Source organism: Hyperoodon ampullatus (assembly GCF_949752795.1).
Source record: "Hyperoodon ampullatus genome assembly, chromosome: 9".
In the NCBI taxonomy this organism is placed as follows: domain Eukaryota; kingdom Metazoa; phylum Chordata; class Mammalia; order Artiodactyla; family Ziphiidae; genus Hyperoodon; species Hyperoodon ampullatus.
This window is the reverse complement of record NC_136922.1, coordinates 84,901,068-84,923,470: the sequence shown is the minus strand read 5'-3', so window position 1 is coordinate 84,923,470 and position 22,403 is coordinate 84,901,068. Positions and strand designations below refer to the sequence as shown.

Sequence of the window (22,403 nt, the reverse complement as noted above, 5' to 3'; positions counted from 1 at the left end):
AATAAAGGTGACTTCTGAGTGACTTGAGTAAAGGGTGTTTTGTTTTCTTTTTTTTTAAATTCAAGACCCTACACACAGGCACATGCTACAGATGAGATGCTTTTTTGCTCAAAAAAACAACAAAAAAATGCACGCAGGTTTTTTGGTTCCTAAATGCTGCTGGGGGACTGGTTCTGTTTCAAACGTAAGAGTTAAAGCTACAAACATACTTTTCTCACTGTGTATGCGCATCTCCTCTCCTTCTGAGCATCCAGATTAAAATCCACCTCCTCTAAACTTGGCTCATTAAAGGCAATCTTCCTGCTAAGTATTGAACCTGAACTACTTTGAAGCTTGCTGCAAATAAAGGTCAAACTATTTTCCTTCTTCCTTAAAGATTTAGGAAAAACAAGCTTCCACAAGGGCAGGAGCTGAATGAGTACCGAGAACTTGCCATTCAAAGGGATTCAAGAGAAGAGTTTCATTTACTTGCCAGCTCCCTGTCTTATCATCACTCCCCTTCGAATCTCTGCACATCTGCATTGTTCAGTGTAAAATGAGTCAGGAAATACAAAAGTGAAGGTTCTCATAGCAACGGCTAGCAATCCCACACCATCGTACATAAGCAGTATTGGCAATTACTAATTGGGCTGCTGCTAAAGGTAAACCCTCAATATACCTCATGTGTGAAGTGTGTGAACCAGCATTCTAACAGAATTTGAAACTTACATATTTCTCAGCTTATGTGTTTAAATCTGTAGCTTTAAAAAGTGGGCACGTGAAGAAAAACAAACCCAGGATAAACCAATGCTTAGCACAATCAATCTATAACCCCACCGAGAAGAGACCTAGGAACATAAGACAGCTGGGCCACGGAGGGGCCCAGGACCTACATGAACATATGGGAGAAATTTGAGCAAAGGCTGCGCTCTAAAGAAGCAGCTTGTTCCAAAGAAGCCCAAGGCAGCTTCTCCGCTTCTTTGGAGCCATCCTAGAAGCACGTGATCCTCGTCTCGTTAGGGCCCTAATTACTCTTCTGAGAACTGGATCGATTAGCATTAGCCCTTGGCTAGCTTACTTTTAAGCTCAGGATACTTCAAAACTGAGCCCTGCCATCCAATTAGAGTGTTTATCTGATGAACTGAGGGAAGACACCAGCTGTCTTCTAAGCTGTCTTCACCTCCTCACACAGATCACATTTATGTCAGGGCAAAAATCCAATCAACTCAATTTCCTGAGCAATGGGAGGAGTCCATAAGGTCATGGCATTTTAGGGCTAGAGAGAATGTCAGCTCGCATTTAACATAATCCAAGGCCATGTAAGCTGGCACCATATCCCGGAGTTAACAATCGCAGGGGTAGCGCCTATAAGCGTACAGCCAAGGGGAGCCAGGAGTGAGGACAGGTACCCATGTGAGCCTTGCGTTTTTTTTTTTTTGCGGTACGCAGGCCTCTCACTGTTGTGGCCCTCTCCCGTTGCGGAGCACAGGCTCCGGATGCGCAGGCTCAGTGGCCATGGCTCACGGGCCCAGCCGCTCCGTGGCATGTGGGATCTTCCCGGACCAGGGCACGAACCCGTGTCCCCCGCATCGGCAGGTGGACTCTCAACCACTGCACCACCAGGGAAGCCCCCGTGTGAGCCTTGTTAAAGGCCAGAGTCAGCAGTAGGGTCTGGATGAGAACAAGGTCTTCCCATTTCTCGTCCAGTGAACTTTCTATCATCAACTGTCCTTTAAAATATCTCAAACTCACCTTTCACCAATTTAATTCCCCTAAAATTAGGCCTCCAAGTCCAACTCTACTAAGCTGAATATTTCCAGCCGTACTAAAAGGTAACAATCTCGTCAAGTCCTCTATAGGATCATGGAAAGCAATGGGGACAAAACGCCTAAGTACAAATGCTAATTATTGGTGGTAAACATTACTGTGACAATTCTTACTGTTATAAAATCAAGGCCATTCACCAACAAATGAAAAAACAGTCTAGTGAAGGAGAAAGAGACCATCAATGAGAACAAGCACAAATACCAACATGGTATTGTTTCTGTGAAAAGTCACGAAGACATAATACTGGGAGTGCAGAAGAGCAAACAGGAGGACAAGAATGTGCAAAGTTGAAAGAAAAAAGAAAAGAGTCTCTCTTTGGAAATTCTGTGCCATGAATTGTGAGACAAGCAGTCAGGTCCTTGAACAGGAGTGCCAGGCTTTTTACAGGGCATGCTGGGAAATCTCAGCCTTGAGTCTTCTTTCTGTGGTGCCCCCTCAGCTTGCCACAGGTTAGAGTCCAGATAGATGTAGAGTTCCTCAAGAAATCACTGATATTCTCTGAGCACCTTTAAAAATAGAACTCAAACATGCTTGGATGTGTGTATGAATGAGTCACTTTGCTTTAATCAGATCCACTGTTCACTGAAATCTGAAAGGAAGTTAAGATTAGAAAGCCCGGATCATTTCTAGGGGCTCAGAGAGCAAACGTGCTGATCTGCTGGGATGAACACCTTCCCAGGGGCATCTAGGCAGGGCTAGAGACCACCGCCCTAAGTGCTACTTCCAGGGTCCCTCACCTCTGGAAACATCTGGGGCTGACAGAGCCCCCAAAGCTACTATAATGATATCGTTTGAACTAAAAAGACCCATCAGCTTGACACTTGGCCTGAACTTTGAATAGAGCGCTGGAAAGCAGGAGATCGCCCAGAGAAGCCAGGATGTACGGCTGTAACAGCTCATCTTCCAAATTGGGGCAGTATCATGGTTGTTGCCAGGGAACAAGTTCAGTGACCACATAAGAAAAAAAAATTTTAAGTATATTCTGTATGAGATGGAAAAAATTATCTTTCACTGTTTACAGACGTGAGGGGCAATTTGGCAAAAGTCTTCTGATTCTAAAACTACACTGACAGCAAATGAGGCAATATGTTAACAATTCAACAAAAGTAACGGAAAGATTTTTGCACAGTTCTTGTCACATTTCTGTAAATTTGAAATTATAACAAAATAAAATGTTATGAGTATTATTTAAAAAAACCCAACAACTTCTCATGCTTAAGTGCTAGATATCCTGGGACATTTAACCACCATAATCAAGACACTGTGAAATATGCATCAGATCTAACAGTCCAGGGCACCTTGGCAGGCATCTCCTCAGAGGAAAGCCCTTTGTCTATCTCCAATATTAACAGTTTTATGCATTATCTGTCAAAACTCTGCTACTTGAGGTAGTCAGTTTAACCCTTTCATCTCCATATGAGAAAGGAGGGTTCCTTGGAGGTAAGTACCGCTGCCCCTCTAACCTGTTCTGAGCTCTATTGAAGAATCACCAGGACTAGGCAAGTAGCTCGGCCTTTTCTTAGTAAAGCAGCTGAATAATTTATAAGGGTTGCATAGGGCCCATTAGAAGTGCCAGAGCAGTAATAACTGGCTTAGGACTTTGCTTACTCAGGGCTAAAGTTTAATTTGTCCATAAATGCCCCTGCTCATAAACCCATCCCACAGGTCTGACCTGCTCTCTCTCTCCTCCCCAGTCACATGTCCTAGCCATGCTCTCAGCTTAGGTGTGTTCCTATTGGGGCCAAGAAACAAATCCAAACTCTAAAACAACTAAAATCTCATATCCACATTACTACATTTCCTGAAGAGGGCCACCACCATCCCCTTAAGCTTTGCTTTTGGTCATCCCAGAAGAAAGGGGGCATCTGGTTGATTCCTAGCCAACAAGAGAGCACGGGCAGATGAAATGAATGGATGGAAGACTGGAAAAACAGAAGAGGTAAGACCTTCAGTACATTCAATGTCAAGTTGCACAACACATCCTAAATGACAGCACATAGGATAAGATCAAGAAAATGTGCTCTGCTCTTTATTTAGGAAGCTAACTTTCCTAGGCCCCAGTCTTCTCATCTATGAAATGGGGATTGTAATGGTATCCACCTAACAGCTGTGGTAAGGTTTAAATGAGTTAATTCACAGCGTATAATACTCACTACGGTTATTATTATTATTAGAGATTCAAATCTCGAGAGAAACCTAATCCGATCCCCTCACTCTTTGAAAAAGTCCAAGGCCCAGAGAGGTTATGTGACTTTGAGGGGCAGTTTTAAGCCTTAGTCCAGTTCTCTAGACAGGCACCCGGTTTGGTCCTCTGTTTTCCATTTTAGGGCTGCTGTGGCTCTAGCACTCATTCTCCATGGTAACAGTGTTGTTATTTTGTTTTCAGAATTTCCAAATAAGCTAATAAGTGTTAGCCCAGAACCAGTGTGCATCCATACATTCATCCATCCAAGAACTGTCCAGTGAATGCTGACTCCGGATTAGGTGCTGTTCTAGGCACTAGTACAGGGATTCTGCAGTCACAAGACAAGGTCCCTGCCTTCAAGCATCTTACACTCTGGTGATACGAAGAGTCACGAAAACAAACAAATAAGTAAACTAGAAAATTTCAGACAGTAGCAAGTAGACAAAATTAAAAGGTGACATGTGAGAACCACAGCAGACGTTAGAGCTGGGAGGGTGCAAGTCTCTTAAAAGAGGTCATTCATGACAGTTTCTTTGCAGTTTAATCTCTAAGGAGATGGCATTGTAACACCGGTTTCAGCATATGCATACGTGAATATGCATGACTGTGTGATAGGAAGGAATCATACAAAGTGGCGCAAACCCCTAAAAATTTCACTCTTGGGCAAGCACATCAGAAATAAACATACCACCCATTAATGACTTTATCAGAATAGACCTTTTCTGGCCACTCTGGTACAGATGCGTGGGTTAAGGCAAAAGGACACCAGAGTAATGGAAGTGGGGATGATCACGTGGCTCTCTTTCAGGTGAAGTTCATTTTTCTGGCCTCGGAAGGTTGGATTCTTAGCTCCTTGGCATCTGCAAGATGTGCCACGAAATTCCTGCCCCAAGAACCAGTTCAGAGGATCAAAGAGCTATTCTTACTGTCTCAGTTCAGGCCAATGGAGGGAGGGAATGGCGGGAGAGGCGGGCCACTCACCCCTCCATTCAGCACCCTCCTCCACAACGGGGCCATTGAGCGGGCGCCACAATCTGGGGCTGAGAAGAAAAGGCCGAAGGAAAGCATACAGAGTACCCGCGCACAGACACGTCATTCATCACCAGGCAAGTGCCAATATCTGGGAACAGCCATCTCAATTTCTGCAAATCCTCCAACCTGCAACAGCTGCTGGTGACTCTGGAGGGCAGCGCTGCTGCTGACGGTGCCAATCCCCAGCCCTGTCCAGGAGCCAAGTCCACATTACTTAGGTTAGAGACATGCTGGCTGCAGAGAACGGTGACAATGGACTTCACAGCTTATAAAGCAGCTTACAAAGGGCTCCCGTGTATTTCAAAAAGCACTTCAGAGAGCCGGTGAGAGAAGCTATCTGCACAAACGCATTCAAGCAGTTTGTTCCTAACCCACTTAGTTCAAGGTCTCTGTCAGAACCCGTGGACAGAGTGGAGGAAGGTGCAGGGAACTGCGAGGGGGCTGGGTGGCTCGGCAGCTGGGGGAGCTCAGGCAGTCAACCCCGTCCCCTCTCCTCTGGAGCCCCAGCAGGCTGGGAAGTGATGGGCACCAAGCAGTCCTTCACCTGATAACAGATGTCATGAAAACATGAAAGAGTCTGTGGGATTCCTTGGGTCTTTAGTGAGCTGTTTGTCTCAACTGTTTCCACCAGCATCCTCATGCAGCATTCACAAATGAGACTCTGAACACTCTGAGTACCATCTAGATGCCTGCCACCATACAACCCCAAGGAACCTTCATCTGCCCCCTACTTTCACCGTGACGCCAGCCACTGGATCTCATGCTTTGCTTATTACTCCAAACACTCCAGGGACCCGCTCATCTCCTCCATGCCATCTATACTTGCGTTGTTAGACTCAGTTTCTGGAGAACAATTTTGCCAGGTAACAGGAACAGAGATCAAAAGAAACTAGAGACGAGGGAAAAACATAAATAAACACATAAACACTGAGGCTCCCGTGTTTGGAGGCCAGAGCTCATGGAAGCCACTAAAGGACACGCCTAACAGGGTACATCAGACATGAAACACAAACCATTCTCATGGAAGAAAAGAAATACAGAGGTAGGTAACAATTCTTCATGAAGTTTGTCGTGCCCATTGACCTTTCAAACTTTTAAACTTCTTCTGAAAAGCTGATGGGCAAGACAGAATGGATAAAGAATTGCTACCTACCTCTGTATTTACTACCTAGAATGCACATCTATTTTCCAGTGTGACTTCCCTGGATTTTTCATGATGTGTTTTAAAAGCCAGAATTCACCAAGAGGAAGGGTCCCTGTGACAGACCTCAGAGAACCAACATTTGTTACCACAAAGAAAGGGCACAATGATGTGAATGCACAGCTGTCTACCAGAGCTTTACTCCGGCCCTCAATATGCTGCCAGAAACCAGCCAAACCCTGGCTGAGGCACAGCTGGGCACGCCTCAGCCTAGGAGGCTCGGTTCCCAGGTCCACAATCCATGACTGGGCACTTCTGACTTGGTTCTTATGATCTAGGCGGTGGAGTCTCCATGTGCCAAGAGGAAGAGTTCCCCGAAGAGAACTTGACTACTGGCATTTATTTAAGTATGTGCTGTACTGGGGTGTAATCTAAATGTTTCTTGTCAAAAAGAAGCTCCTTGAAGGCATATACTATCTCCCTCTCTTTCCCCTTGCAGCGCCAAGCAATAACAGGTGTTAAAAAATAACCTCTGACTATTCAACTATAGAAGAGAGGGGTGTGAGCCTGAATAGAAGCGAAAACAAGTATCTGTTACCACGTCTCCCCACCCCCCAAACTGTGGGGAAGAAACTCCCTCCTCTCTAGTCAAAGCAGACTGCTCATCAGGCGCATCACGTGAAAGGGAAAGAGGCCACTCCATGCAGTAGGCCTCTTTCGATATGAAGGGCTGGTCTGTCATCAGCACATCCTAATCAGCAGTACTCACAAATAAGGCTAAACTTGGGGAATTTTTAAATTCTTTTCCATCAAACAGTGAGAATCAAGAGTAAAAAAGAAATAGTTTGTTGAAGAAGAGACTAAAATACCTCAGGGCCCTAGAGGAGTTATTTCTGCAGTCCCTGCACATACGACATCATTCATGAAGAAGGCAGTGGTACAAATATAGCATAAATGTCGTCTGCTCTAGCTTGTAATTTAAAATGCAAATGCTAATGAGCGAACTGGTATATCAGTAGAGTTAATAACCGCATGCCTAGCACAGGGGCTGCATCCAAAACACACACAGAGAAGAGACAGACACCATGTTCCAATTTAAAAATAAAAACACCCAAATTAACCCTAGAAAAATCACTAGCAGATGTACAAGCTCAGGAAGAGGAGGCACACCAGGGCAGGGAAATGGGAACTTCTCCACCCGCCGTAGACTAACTAACTAGTCCATTTAAATATCTTCCTACATATAGTGAAGGTAAGCATGGGAGTTACTAGGGTTTATTCAGGACTGCTAATTGTAAAGCGTGAGTATAATAAGGAAAACTATAGGGAATCCAAAAAGCTTAGACAGAAAGTTTCTCCAAAGCCTATTTAGAAGCCTGTAAGTCAACTTTGCAGGGAGCTGTATGTCCAGAAATCAAAGGCCGCTGAATAGAGACGTAGATTCTCATTTATTTTATCATAGGCAAAGGATGGTTTAAAAAAACCCTGAAAACAGGGGCTTCCCTGGTGGCACAGTGGTTAAGAATCCACCTGCCAATGCAGGGGACACTGGTTTGAGCCCTGGTCCAGGAAGACCCCACATGCTGTGGAGCAACTAAGCCCGTGCACCACAACTACTGAGCCTGCACTCTAGAGCCCGTGTGCCACAACTACTGAAGCCCACGCACCTAGAGCCCGTGCTCCGCAACAAGAGAAGCCACCGCAATGAGAAGCCCACGCACCGCAACGAAGAGTAGCCCCAGCTCACCGCAACTAGAGAAAGCCCATGCACAGCCATGGAAGACCCAAAGCAGCCAATAAATAAATAAATTAATTAATTAAGTAAATCTATTAAAAAAAAAAGAAAAAAAACCCCTGAAAATATATAAGGTCTGGATTAAGTGGGTAATTTAAATAAATGGGAAAAAGCTCTAATGATGAAAAACCACGACTGAGAATGCGGTTGTGTCTCAGATGCCTTCCAAATATGAAAGGAACTTTTGTGAATTGTTCTTGCTCCTACAAGGTCTGTGTTTGGCAGCCCTACATCAGGATCTGGGACCAATCCCATGGCACTGAGACCGAGCACAGCTCCTTGGGCTTCCTCAGAGCCCATCATGATGTGACCAGTGGTCCTATCCAGTTCCTTAAGTGGAAACCCGTGGCGCCCCCTCAGGGGCAACAGGAGAGTATGCTTGGGCTAGCTGCCCATACTGGACACCAGGTGTTCTAATGCCCATGTCAGTGCTGTTATATAAAGGGGCAGGAAGAGACTCTGGCAAATCCATCCCATTAGTTTGGGGAAGCCTCAGGAAAACTTTCTGAAAAGAACCCAAGGTGTGCAAAGACCTGGGGCTTGGGGGCAAAGACGCTTTTCAATGATGAAGAACTTTTTTGCTTTTTAAAATCCAGTCATGGGCTTCCCTGGTGGCGCAGTGGTTAAGAATCTGCCTCCCAACGCAGGGGACATGGGTTCGAGCCCCAGTCCAGGAAGATCCCACATGCCGTGGAGCAACTAAGCCCGTGGGCCACAACCACTGAGCCTGCGCTCTAGAGCTCCCAAGCCACAACTACTGAGCCTGCGAGCCACAGCTATTGAAGCCTGTGCGCCTAGAGCCCATGCTCTGCAATGAGAAGCCACCGCAATGAGAAGCCCACGCACCGCAACGAAGAGCAGCCCCCGCTTGCCGCAACTACAGAAAGCCCACGTGCAGCGACGAAGACCCAACACAGCCAAAAATAAATAAATAAATCTATTTAAAAAAATAAAAATAAATAAAATCCAGTCATATCTGTTTGAAAGGGGAATGTGAAAGGTGGTTCCCATAGCAACCAAGATTAAGTCTTATGGGCACAGTGCACACTGCTCACCCCAGGGCTGCCCATTACCAGATTTCCAAGCATTTCCCTTTAATTTCAAATTACCACACCATTTACACTCCCTCTCCTGCATCCAGGACACGCCATTTCCTACTCTTAGGCTGGCCAAATAGACACCCCCTCAGGGTGGGGATGTGGTGAGTAGCCCAATTATGGATGCTGCTGCTTGCTACCATTACTACTAAATGGCTGGTGGAAAATGCCAATAGGCTGACAAGATGGCATTGAAATATTCACACTGAAACTTATTTTTCTGGGGACGCCACAAGAATGGGATTAGAACCGAGGCATCAGGGCACAACCAGAGACAGGTGCTGGTATTGGAAAGACTCCAGCAAAGAACAGCCATCAGAGCTCTGTAAGCTTTCCATTCCTTCCCCCCATGCCCACCAGGTGGAAGGCAGCCTAAATAATCTTTAACAGACTCAGAAAGAACCTTAGAGTAGGAGGGGAGGAGAAGGAACGGAAAAAGGAACCCTTGGGGAAAAACTCACAGGTCTGACCCTCTTGTACCACTCTACTGGCCCTCATAAGCGCTGCAGAGAACAGGCCTGATACCTCTGCAGGGTATTTTCCCCTTATCTCATTGATATCAAAACTCCAGAGCAGCAAGAGTAAAAGGCAGAAGTCAGAGGACTTAGGAGGCAAGGGTTCTTTTCACTTACCTTTGACCTATCCACCCAGAGGCAATCAATGGGCCTATCCAGAAACTGAGGATAAATCAACATCTTTCTTTTCTTGGCACGGGAAACCCAACTGAGATGATGAGGGCAGAACATCCCAATTGGGAGGCTGTGCCACCCCTCAGACTGACTCTGCAGAAGGTAGGGCCACCACTAGGACTCTCTCCCCCTCAGTTGCTGGAGTCTCTGGACTGACTGGCTGGGAACTGCCATATGGGCCTTGCTGCTTCCCTCACCTCTAGGTCCCAGCATCACACCAAGATAAGCAGGCCAGTCTAATGGAAATCATTAACTAGGAAGCAGGAGAGCAAGAATGTTCTAGCTCCAAGGTCTGTGGCTGCCATTAAACCATGCTGAACAAATCTTATTTTTATTGATGTCTTTATTACTGTCTCAATCAAAAAAAAAATTAAAATGACTACTGAAAAAAATTGAACACTTACCTTTTTTACCCTGAGACAGTCGACTGTGTCCTGTACGTCTCCTTTGATGCCTCTACTGGTCCTTGGGTACCAGCCTTCCTAGGTGTCTTACCACCCAGGTCACTGTCTTCTGACCCTTCTGCAGTTTGCTGATGTCCTCCCTAAAAGCGTGGTCTTCAGATGGAACATCACACTCCAGGCCTGAACTGACGCGGCTGAGCCAGCACTTGGTTCTATCCCTCTCTGGATACTGTACTTCCGGGTTATGAATCAGGATTGCCTTAGCCTTTTTGACAGTATCACAGAAGAATAATTTTATAAAAGGCTAGGAATTGTTTCTCCTCCCCTTATACTTCTCACAAATATTTTTTTTCTTCATGTCTATATATCCTGTACTTCGGTAGATACAAGTACTTTGCTTGAAGGCTGGCACCATATCTTACGCATTTCAATATTCCTAGCAAAGTGCCCAGTGGATGTAAAAAAATTATTAAATAGCCACTCAATCGAGTGACCCACAAACATGAGGAGGCTCATTCTGGGGATGATTCACAATCTAAAGATGGAAGATAATCAGGCTGTAATAGTAGGCTTGCACTTCCATCCACGTGACCATGGGTGATGGTCTGCCTGCAGAGACGGGGAGCTAAGGGCAGAGCACCGAATGTTCCATGGCGGGAGACCCAAGAAGGAGATTTACACGACCAGACAAAAGCAGAGGGAAAAATGATTGATGAGTCCATCCATTTCTTTACGCGACTCTTCCTGAGAGCTAACGATACAGGCAAAGTTGTTTGGCCTAAATGAATCACACCCAGCTTGCCAAAAGAAAATGTTCCAGATCTTCTTGGATGCTCAAATACCATCTCCCTTGGGAAGTCTTTTCCATTCCTCAATTGACTGTTCTTTCCTCTGCATTCTCATGGTATGTTGCCTATACTTTTCATAGCTCCATTTTGTTTTTCCCTGTTAAAAGTTTTTCATATGGCTGTCTCAACTATTAGACTAAAAGACATTCAAGAAAGCAGAAATTATCTGATTAATTTAAGCATCATCCACAAGCTATCAGAGACTGTGTTTCTTTTAGTGTGTTTACAAAAACCTTGGCCTCATTAAAAAAGTCTCCCCAGACCTGCTTATTGTGCTAATATTTTCTGACAAGGGACCCTAGAGGACCTTCTGACACGAATGTAATTCGTATAATTCACAATGATACCTTTAAAAGTGAACAACTAGAGCAGCCCTAGAAAAGTTTCATGTCAAGCTGCCCATTTCCAGGAATGGGACCCAACTGGAAGCAAGTAGGAGGCAGAGACAGAACCAAATGGGCAAGTCGCAGGAGAAAGAATACTCCACTTTACAAATACCCATTAAGCTGCAATTCAATTAAAGTAACTGAGAAGAATTCATAAGTATCAGCAGACCCTGTAACTGCTTAATTAAGGATAGAAGCCCAGCAAACACAACTATAATAACAGCCTGATTCATTAGCACCTCTGTGACAGCAGAATGGGATTTCTCACTTAAACATACATTGGTGTTGTGTTAATTTGGTTAGGCACTGGTAATCAATGGGGATCCACCATTCCTGGGGCCAGGAGATGAGGAGGATATTCCTGTTCACCTTCCCTCTCCTCTCTCAGTAAAGTTCCTGGTCTACTGAAACAGGCAGTTGATATTCCTATTAGGATTGGCTGGAGAAGAGACATTACGGAGACAGAAGGAAATGAGGTACTTTGTTCAAAGGCATTCAGGGTGGAAGGACACAGAGCCAGCCCTTTAGCTCATCATGCACATACCCGCCACCATTTATCAAACCCCAGACATCTAGGACCTCTCCTTATTGCCTCCCTTGTCATAAGGCAGCTTCAAGAGGGGACTTGTAATCAAAGAGAAAAAAAAATTGAAAAATGCCAAAGGGCAGGCAAAGAAAAGTCTCATTTTCTAGTCTTGTTTCATATGATTAAGTAACTGGTTAATTATAAGTCACCTGCTGTGATCCACATGGAAACCCCCTGCCAGGTGGCTGCCGCATTCTAGGTGGTTTGTACAGTGATTTCCACCCCAGGTGACAGACATCCACTCCCCACCATGCCAAACCTGTCTCGATCCACAATTCCTCTCACCTATTGCTGTCCCACCATTAAGAACAAACACGGAAATGTAAATGGGGTAGGCTCAGTGAGTTAGAAGACTCCAAATATCTGACACAACACTCCTTAGATTACTTTACACTGAAACCTCAAATTATTACCCTCTTCTCATTCAGGCATTTGGTTTACAGGCACTAACTTGACACCTGCTATGCTTAGCCAACAGGACAACTTCCTGAACTGGTGCCCTCAGCATGACCCAAGTAGCCCAGAGCTAAGAAAGTAATGCAAAATAAGGCAACATAATATAAAGGTCACAGCAATAAGGCACACACTCCAGGCCCACTGGTGCTTTGAAATAAAAATGTGAATCATGGGCCAAGCAATCTGCAAATATGTGCCTCAGTATTCCTTTAGACGAGATACTAAGTAAAAGGTGACAGACACACAGGACAAGTGAAAATGAACTAAAAATAAAGACTGAAGGTAAACTGCTTTTGTTCTAAGAGAAGGAAATGTATGGAGCTCACTAAATGCTAGATGAGGAAAAAGGATGCTTTTAAACAAGTGTTGGGGGCCTGAGGAATGTTGACCTTTCTGTTAACTCAGGACAAGAACTGCCTGTGACTGCCTCTGAGACTGAAATAAGTGCACTTAGGAGGAGGCCACAGCAGCAGGCGGGGGGACCTTGAACCGTCTCAGTTCTGAGGCGGTAAGGTCACCTGCTCACCGGCTGAACCTAAGCCAGGTGCTCAGAGGACTGAAGGGCAAGAGCTCTCAGGAGGCGCTGGCCTCTTAGCTACAGCTGACTTTGCCCAGCCCCACCTGCCATCCCATCTGACCAAGCAATCATTCCACATGCAGGGGTGCAGGAACCATGACGGAGAGGCCAGCTGGCTCGGGCCAAATGCCACTCCCTATCAAGCTGCGGGGCCGTCTGCCCAAAAAAGGCCACGTAAAAACGGAAAGTGTCCACCCCACCTTGAAATCCAGAGGGCTCTCCAAAAGGCTGGGAGTGATGATACCAGCACATATGGGATTGCTGAACAATTATCTTGACTCTCCCCTTGAGAATCACAACCCTAACGTCATTTCCAGCAGACGTCAATTTTACAGGGTGCAGGGCACATTCCACAGAGAGCTGCCAAGCCGTGCCATGAGGAACACCTTCCAGGTGAGCAGCTGCACGGCGTAAGCATCGTGTCTGTCTACGCTGACGTTCAGCTTTGTGGTTGGTCCCGGATGACCGAGGGACCCCTCTCTCTAGGATCCTCCAGCCATGTTCTCCATCGCATTCATTCCGTCTCTGCAGGGTCACTGCCTTAGCAATCATTTACTTGTACCCTTTCTGAGTTCCTGTTCAGACCAGTGCCTCTCAAGTTCCTGATACCTTCTCACTTCATCTCTTTTATATCCTCATTAGCCAAGGAGACTTTGTTGAGTTTTACAGTCTAAAACTGGCACTATGAAGACAATAGGTACACTGAATAGCTTTTCCAAGTATCCACGCCATGTTCTGCACCAATCCTAAGAATCAGTTATAAAAGTACTCAAGGGCTTCCCTGGTGGCGCAGTGGTTGAGAGTCCGCCTGCCGATGCAGGGGACGCGGGTTCGTGCCCCGGTCTGGGAAGATCCCACATGCCGTGGAGCGGCTGGGCCCGTGAGCCATGGCCGCTGAGCCTGCGCGTCCGGAGCCTGTGCTCCGCAACGGGAGAGGCCACAACAGTGAGAGGCCCGTGTACCACAAAAAAAAAAAAAAAAAAAAAAAAGTACTCAAGATGCTGACATCCTCAGAATGTTCCCTTGACCCTTTAGCATTCACTGTTCTGTACTCCTCTTTCCATTCTATTAGATTGTTGTGAAGAGCAGTCTATTTTAAATTCTGTTCCTTATTGCCTACATTTACTCCCCAATCGTACTGACAAAGATCATCTGTGACTTACCAGTTAATCAATAGTATAAAATCACTCCCTAGTTTTTAACTACGTGATCTTTTAAGGTAAAACCCGACACTGCTGACTCCTTGGAATTCTTCCCTCCCTTGACTTCCAGAAGACTGCTCTCTGAGGATTCTCCATCTAATCCTCTGACCACCAACTATCTGTTCCAAGAACCTACTCTTAGTGTCACCCTTGCTGGTGGACATCAAAATCTGCCCAATAACTCAAGCCTTGGACCTGTTTACTTTCTTTCCCATACTCAATGTCATCCTCCATCCTTGACCAAAAAACCTCAGTCATTCCCTGAATTAGGAAGTCTTCCTCTTAAATACTCTTCCAATCTCTCCTCTCCTCCATCACCAGATTTTGGGCCTCTATCCCTCTTGCTTCTTAACCACTCTCCCAGCCTCCAGCCTCATGTATACCAATGTATCTACCAAAATAAACTTTCTTAACACGAGTGTGAGCATGACACACCCCTGATACCTTGAGCGCCTCCGAGGGTCCACAGTATATTCCACAGAAGACTAGCTTCCATCTGTGTTTCCAGCCTCACCCCACTCTTCACTATACCCCACCAATACCAAAGGATTCATGGTTTCCTGGACACATCAGAATGCATCACACCTCTACATCTTTGTATACCTGCTGGTACCTCTATCTAGAATATTCCTCTCTTCCTCCCCTCCCGTCCTATCCTTACAACATTGCAAACTCCTATTTGTCCTTTAAAACACAGCTCAGATACACACTCCCTGATCTCCACCTAACCAACCATTCTCTCCTGTGTGCTACTTCTGTGCATTGTAAATAATTCTATTTTCTCACCTAACACCTAACACTACAGTTTGTTCATGTATCTGTCTTCCCTCTAGAGCTTAAGACCTAGGACTGTGTCTTACCAGGATGCAGAGTTCTTTGCTCCAGACTCAAAGAGGAAAGCCAGTAGCTTTTCTCTTAGTGAGCATTTTGCTTAGTCAGGAGGAGGCTAGGACAGCTCCTAGCTCCTTCTCTTGATTTATTTGAATTAATGGGGAGGTCAAAGTCTCTGTGGTAGAGCCACAGGTACGTGCACACATACTGCACAACTGTGCCATTCTATACAGAGTTAAGGAAAGCTCTAGTTATGAATTCACTAAGTCTTTGTGAGAAGAACAGGAAGGAAACATTTATTGATGCTCTACTTGATGGCAGGCTTGCTCTAAACCTTTATACATCCTGAGAGGCAAGAAACTTTCTCCAGTTAACTGATGTGTAAACTAACGTCTGAAGAGAGTCAAAAAAAAAAAAAAAAACCCCAAAAAACAAACCTCCCTAAAGTCCCCTGCTTGTACAGAGCAGAGCCATGATTCAAACCGAGGCCAGCTTTCTTTTCCAACTTTTTAATGTCCTGTATCCCTGTCAGGTTTCTAAAGAAATCAGAAGATGCATAATACAACTGCATAGAGTACGGCAGGAGAAAAATGCAAAAGCTTGTATTTTTACCAGGAATTTGCTTCTGTAATCTATCTTTCACAGTGTAAGTTAACTCAAGCAATGCCTTTTGAATTGCTAAGCTTAGAATAATGCCAAGTACACAGAGGAACCGGCTGATGCTGAGTTGCGTGATCAGGCTGCTTGTGTTTCAGCAAGGTACCACCAGAAGGGTTCTGCAGAAAAACTCCAGGCAAGACAGGTTTAAAGCTCTGAGCTGGCTCCATTCAGGTGGTTTTAAGTTTGGAAGCCAGAACTTCAATGTTTTCTTTCCCCTATAGATCTGCAGCCAGGTTTCCAGGAAAGAATAATACTGTTTCTCTTTCACACCTCTGGGATAAAGCTCTGCCAAAAGGATGCTTTTGTTTTGCAGGCAGAGAGCAAAGAATGAGTTGAATATATACCTCAAACCTGTAACAAGAATTCACTGCTAAGAAACTCCTCCGCTACAGAAATCTTAAGAAAAAGGGCACAAATGGCTCCATGAAAGGACTCACACACACTGCCACCCTGCCCCTCAGTTTACTTACAACTCATATTCGCAGACACGAGAGAACAGCCCTTCGGTGAGGTATGGACTTCTTGCGGCCTTTCTTCCCTAGAGCTGCCCCTGAGCTGCAGAAAGCCTGCAGAGCTGGGCAGTGATCAGTAACCTCTTAAGAGAGCTCAGGAGCCTCACGGTGCAGTGAGGGCCAAGCAGCAACAGTGAGCTTCACGGCCTCGCGCTAGGTGAGTGACTAATCACACTTAACAATCCATTTAGTTGGGGCCTGAGGGAGACCCTTATGGGGAAGAAACCGTCAGTGCCTTCAAGGAGAGCAAGGCTGAGGCGATCTGGCAGGGGATGGCAAACACGGCCCCCAGTTCTCTTCCCCCATGGCAAATTCTACCCCAGGATTCAACAGAAGTAGTGCGGAGGCAACAGGCTGGCCTCAGAGGAGGTGGCGTGCAGTGGGTAAACACAATGGAATACAATCTTTGGGAATGTATATCGGGGTGGGGTGACCCTCTCCCTCAAAGACCACAACTGCGAAGTACTGATGGAAACAAATAACTTTCTTGTCTGCCGGCAGGGAAGAAATGAAACTGTCTGCTCCTTGAATGCACACAAGTAAATTTCTCAAAGAGCACAGTTCACACAGAGACTTGCTGGCTTGTGAAATGTTACTAGATAAGACAGGATAAGAAAGATGGACAGTCAGTCAGCAAAGTAAAGGAGGAAGCCTTGCCCTGGCGTGGCACCCTCAGTGCAAGAGGGAAATACCAGGGACGCAGGGGCCTGTGAAGGTAATGTCACATCTGGGGTTTCACAAAGGATTTGGATCCTAAGGACACTTGAAAAGAATAAAAGAGCACAAGTGGCACTGCCTGTGGAGCTACAAGGGCAGAGTGTCTCGGCGCCTCTGTGGCCTTGCCCCGTGACTAACACAGCAGGGTGGTCCATCCCAAATGGGCAACACCAACCGTGAGCACTCCATCATTAATGTTTTCCTATGTCTGGAATTCCCTTCACTCAGGCTGTGTGAGGATACGGGCTGTCTTGTTAGCTGTCCTGCACTCCTCCGTCCTGTGGTTGGCGGGAATGAGAGGCAGGACAGGACCAGTGCGGGGTCTGCAGTAACAGTGGGATCAAACCTAGGAACTCTGTGTTCACATCTCAATTAGAGGCTGAAGCACCTACGTGGGCTCCAAGTCCTGTAGAAAGGAGGGCATGTGACCTCCAGGGATGACTTCCGAGCGCCAAGAAGAATTTTCAGAACAACACATAACACAGAAGACTTACCTGCAAGCAAGAAGGTGATAAGGCAAGTTTCCTTTGGCAAATACAGCTTGAGACGAGACCCACTGAACACATACTCCACCACGGCTTCAGAACGACCTGCCCGCTGCAGGAAGGGCAGAAACTGCTTTGCTTTTTGGGTGTCCTGGGGGAGAAAAGAAGGATCGTTAGAAAAGTAATGGAATCTAGGTAAATGTTTCTTTCTCTCTGGTCTAGGGTAAAAAGTCTGGCAGACCACAGGAGGCTGGGCGAAAAACCCTAGAATATCAGACATTTCTGAAACCAGGACAAAAACAGGATACTGATGTGACTTTCATAGGAGAAATATAGTTAATCAAAAGCTTCCAGAACATTCTCACTCTCTTCTCCCCTCTGTTCAATTACTAAAGTGGATATAAAAGTTAGGACGGGGCTTCCCTGGTGGCGCAGTGGTTGAGAGTCCGCCTGCCAATGCAGGGGATGCGGGTTCGTGCCCCGGTCTGGGAAGATCCCGCATGCCGCGGAGCGGCTGGGCCCGTGAGCCATGGCCACTGAGCCTGCGCGTCCGGAGCCTGTGCTCCGCAACGGGAGAGGCCACAACAGTGAGAGGCCCGCGTACCGCAAAAAAAAAAAAAAAAAGTTAGGACGGTGGCCTGAAATGAGAATTTCACTCCTTCTCTGGAATAGGAAAAAGAGCTCTTCTTCCTTCTACATAAAATTCAGGGGAGAAGACCAATACTCACCTTCTTTGGAGATTAATCTAACCTTTAATTTTCATTAAAAAAAACCCAAACAAACGAACAAAAAAACCCTGTGACACCCGGCTCCTGATACAGCCCCTAAAGCCCTTTCCCAGGAAACCCCAAACAGTTCATCTTCCAACTTTAACAGGCTATGTTTTCCTAACAAGGAGGAGAGCGCAGCCTTCTTTGGGCACCGATACTGCAAGGCCTGCTCCCCACGCTTTTGAGGGATGAGCCAGGACCTGGGGCACACTGCTCCTGTTCCCAGCCTGGGAAATCTGCAACAGCAGGATGTGAACCACAGGGACCAGTAAATACTGCATCATGTCAGCCCAGATAATTATAGAAACAATAAAAACACATGAAGCTGCACAGGGCTTTTTAAACTTTTTTCACGCATCAACACAAACTGCGTGCATTCCACCCTCAAGAGTGCCAAATCGTGGGCCTTCTGAACCCCGGAGCTCTCAGCCTTGGAGGAGCTAAGAGCCATCAAGTCCTTTCAGTCTCTCAAGCTAATTAAACAGATGATAGAGTAAGCAAGCATCGAAGTATCACACGGCACGTGCTGGGGGACTAGTCACTGGATGAATTCCGGAGGTTTTCAGCGCAGCCAGCCCACTGGCAAACTCCCTCTGAGGACAGCAAGCTCTGCACACTTTCCTGACTCAGGTGACAGAAGCCGTCTGCACTCGCCAAGCTCTTCCTTCCTAACTCTGAGCGGCAGAGCTATTGCACTTAAATTCATGCACATCAGATAATAAAAATTTAACAAGTCATCAAGTATTTGAGCGTCTTCACAGCAGCCAAAGGGGCTCCTCTAATTCAGAAGCAGTGAGGTAGGCTGGGATGAAAACAATATTTATAGTAATGAGATTCATCCTTCCCTTCAAACAGACTCCCAGAGAAAAGGAGAGACAGTCATCCATTCTCAGTGTTTCTAAGGGCACCCTGGTAAAAGGTAAGGTAACAGTGAGCTTTAGTGGGTTGGAAACTCCCCCAATGAACACTTAAGCAAATACGCATTCTATTATCCACACACAGTGGGAAAACGCCTTTCTGGCAGTTGGCTGAAGTCCAGAACAGCCAAGCAAGACAAATGCTCCATGGGAAAGAAGGCACTACCTGATTAAAATCCTCTTGCATACTAGAATAAATCTGGGACATTATTCCTGAGCTGAGGCAATAAGTCAACAATTATCAAATTGATTATCACAAATCATTAGGCAACTTAAGGTCTCTAAAGAGAAGGCCTTCCCTCAAGACTGCAGTAATCTATATTTTTCAGAAATAGACATTTGCTCATCACTGTCTCTTGGACGTAGTTACCTGAGAAAAAGATGCTTACAGGAATAAAACAGCACACGCACAGGTACACCTTTAATGTTAATACTAAAACAGTAAGTTGCAGCAGATTCTCCTATTTTGCTCAATGATTACTTAATAAAGAGACATACTTACTCAGAGAATCAAGGAGAAACGAAGGGGCCCTACTATTAGCTATGTAAGACACAAAGACAGAGAGACAGACAGATAGATAAAAATAAACCAATGGATGTCCCTCACTCTTCCTAAGTCTCAACCTACAACTTAGTCCTATTCCAGAAATACAGGGGAGGACAGCAAAGAGAATGTGACATGCCATCGATTATGACAAAGATTAGAAGTGAAAGCCAACTGTGACAATCGAAGGCATGAAAGCAAATTTTAAAAGCCCACCACAATTGGCCATGTCTCTTTCCAGAGGCAAAACTGTAAGATAAGACGTGGAGCTCCCCATCCTCTTGAGGCAAATGCTCCAAAGGCCTGGAGCAGGTGATATGCCCGTGGACCACTTGTTAAAGGAAAAGATGGAAATCTTGTCCAAGGTGGCAGAGTTTTAGAAATAAAAAATTCTTATAAAGCCAATTAAATAGAATGTAATCACCAAAAGATGTCAACTCTTTCAAATCTCAGTCACAGGCAGACAATGGGGTCTGTCTTTCCTTGTCATCTCAAGCTGTTCCTTTGCTTGGCAAATTTCTTTGCAATACAAAAATTCTTGAAACCTTTAATATTTGTTTCAGTGGCTCAAATGAAAAGACTGGCAAGGCAGATTGACAAGCTCCCTCAGTTGATACAGCCGTAAGTCATTCTCTGCTAATTTAGCTATGGAAATTTTTTTTTTTTTAGGAATTTTGATTATTAGAAAATGGACTAAATGCTATGGCTAAATGACTTGCCTTCCAAAGAGCCTGTGAAAGTATAGCAATGTGCTAGATTCCAATACTCATTTCTAAGGTTACAGCTATAGGTAAATAAGAGAAAGCATGACTATGAAAACCAGTATACGAGAGTCCAGTTTAGGCCCTACTGAGGGGCTGAAGATGCCAGGTGGATCTCAAGGGCAGCCAAGTGATCAAGTCCAAAGGATGTCATTAACACGACATTTAAAATTTTCTTCCAATAATGCAAAGTAGGACCTTCTAAGACTTATTTAGTGAAGTGACAGACTTCCTTATAACTCCAAACATATTTTTAAAAATAAAGATTAAAGGCCTCAAATTTAAAGAGATAACAACATTGAGACTTAGGATGCTCACTTCAAGGTAAGGCTATTAAATATCAAATATTTCTGCTTAGAAGTCTAGTTGCTAAGTCCCTCATCCTCAGGTTTTCTATGCTGTGGCTGGTTTACATGAGGTCTGGGAATCTATTTGCCATAGTTGTCATAGTTGAGTTACACAGTCTCAAGGCTTTGAGAATCCACGTAGATAAATTAGCTATAGTTTTCTGTTTTCTGTACTAACATTCCCCTCCACTGGTGTAAATAATCAAGAAGTAACTGCAGTGCTGAGCAGATAAGTGTTCTTTGTTGCACTGGCAGTTTTCACATTACCTGTGCTCCAAAACAAACCAAACGTAAGTATTTTCCTGTACTCCTAGAAAAGCTAATTTAAGGTTGTATTAGCTACATTTTTTTTTTTTTTTTTTTGTGGTACGCGGGCCTCTCACTGTTGTGGCCTCTCCCGTCGCGGAGCACAGGCTCCGGACGCGCAGGCCCAGCGGCCATGGCTCACAGGCCCAGCCGCTCCGCGGCACGTGGGATCTTCCCAGACTGGGGTACGAACCCGTGTCCTCTGCATCGGCAGGCGGACTCTCAACCACTGCGCCACCAGGGAAGCCTTGGATGGCATCTCTTTAAGGAATGTTTCTGCCTCCTCAATGCACCTTGAAATTGAGAAAGTAATGATGTAACAAACATGCCTGGGGTGACTTCATTTCAAGGAATGTGAATATCTATACTTCAAACTTACAGGAGGAGCAGGGTTTTGAAGGACGCTGAAGAAAAGCAGGATGATCCTTAGGGAGTGGGAAAGGTGATAAAGACACCTTAATCATACACTCCTACTCTGCCCTCACTTCTGGATGGTCAGGCTAAATTTCTTGTAAATGTGGGTGCATGTGTCAATGCCTATAAAAAAAAATCCCTACAGCAGTGAGACTGCAACTTACCTCTACCAAGTACCCTCCTGTGTAAGCAAACACACATCTGAAATAACTGAGTACAATGAATTACCAAGTTTGGGAGAGTGGGAAAGTTGTGAATGGGAGTGGGGTGGGAAAGAGAACAAGGAAAGCAGAATCCTTATATGGCAGGCACAGGACAGAGGTCCACGAGAACACTACTTACACAGCTAGGTTCCCTGCATCCTTGAAGAGCAGAACTTACATAAATCAAAGTTCTCTGAATTCTGGAACCGGGATTTCGGCTGTCCGTTTATACTAGATGTTAGCAAAGTGAATTCTATGATTTTTCCACTGAAAATAGCCATACAGTAGGCATTAACGTGGTTAGGACTGGTGAGAGGCAAACCTCATGGCACACAAAACAGCACAGGGAAATGGGAATCAGTAAACTTATTAGTTAACAATTAACCACTCAGGATTATCACGTGCACGTCTCACATGGGAACGGCTAATAACGAAGCTCACTAATTAGTTCCCATCATCACAATCACTCTTTGATTAACATCATAGGAAAAAGAACTAAAACCAAATACATGCAGAGCTTATAATGGTACCATGGGGGTATTCAACTCCACAAGCACTTGAGAAACTGAACTCGAAAGAGGCCCATCAAACGTGATGAAGCTTCCTGCAGGTATAGTTGCGGTCTGAACTGCCCACTCCAGCAAACCAGGAGCGTTTCTCCCCTAAAGGAGCTGACAATCCCGTATCTACAGGGCTGACCTGAGGCTCAAGGACTCCAGAGCACAATGCTAT

The 22,403-nt window shown here is 45.3% G+C and overlaps 1 protein-coding gene across 1 annotated transcript in view; it reads right to left on the bottom strand.

Annotated features, from left to right (window-relative positions):
• The window catches only part of SND1 (staphylococcal nuclease and tudor domain containing 1), a 424,144-nt gene that overhangs the window by 132,480 nt on the left and 269,261 nt on the right, over window positions 1-22,403 (bottom strand). Inside the window, exon 15 of the mRNA XM_079711118.1 lies at window positions 17,419-17,560. Within this exon, the coding sequence (XP_079567244.1) occupies window positions 17,419-17,560 (142 nt within the window). The remainder of the gene's footprint in view (window positions 1-17,418; window positions 17,561-22,403) is intronic.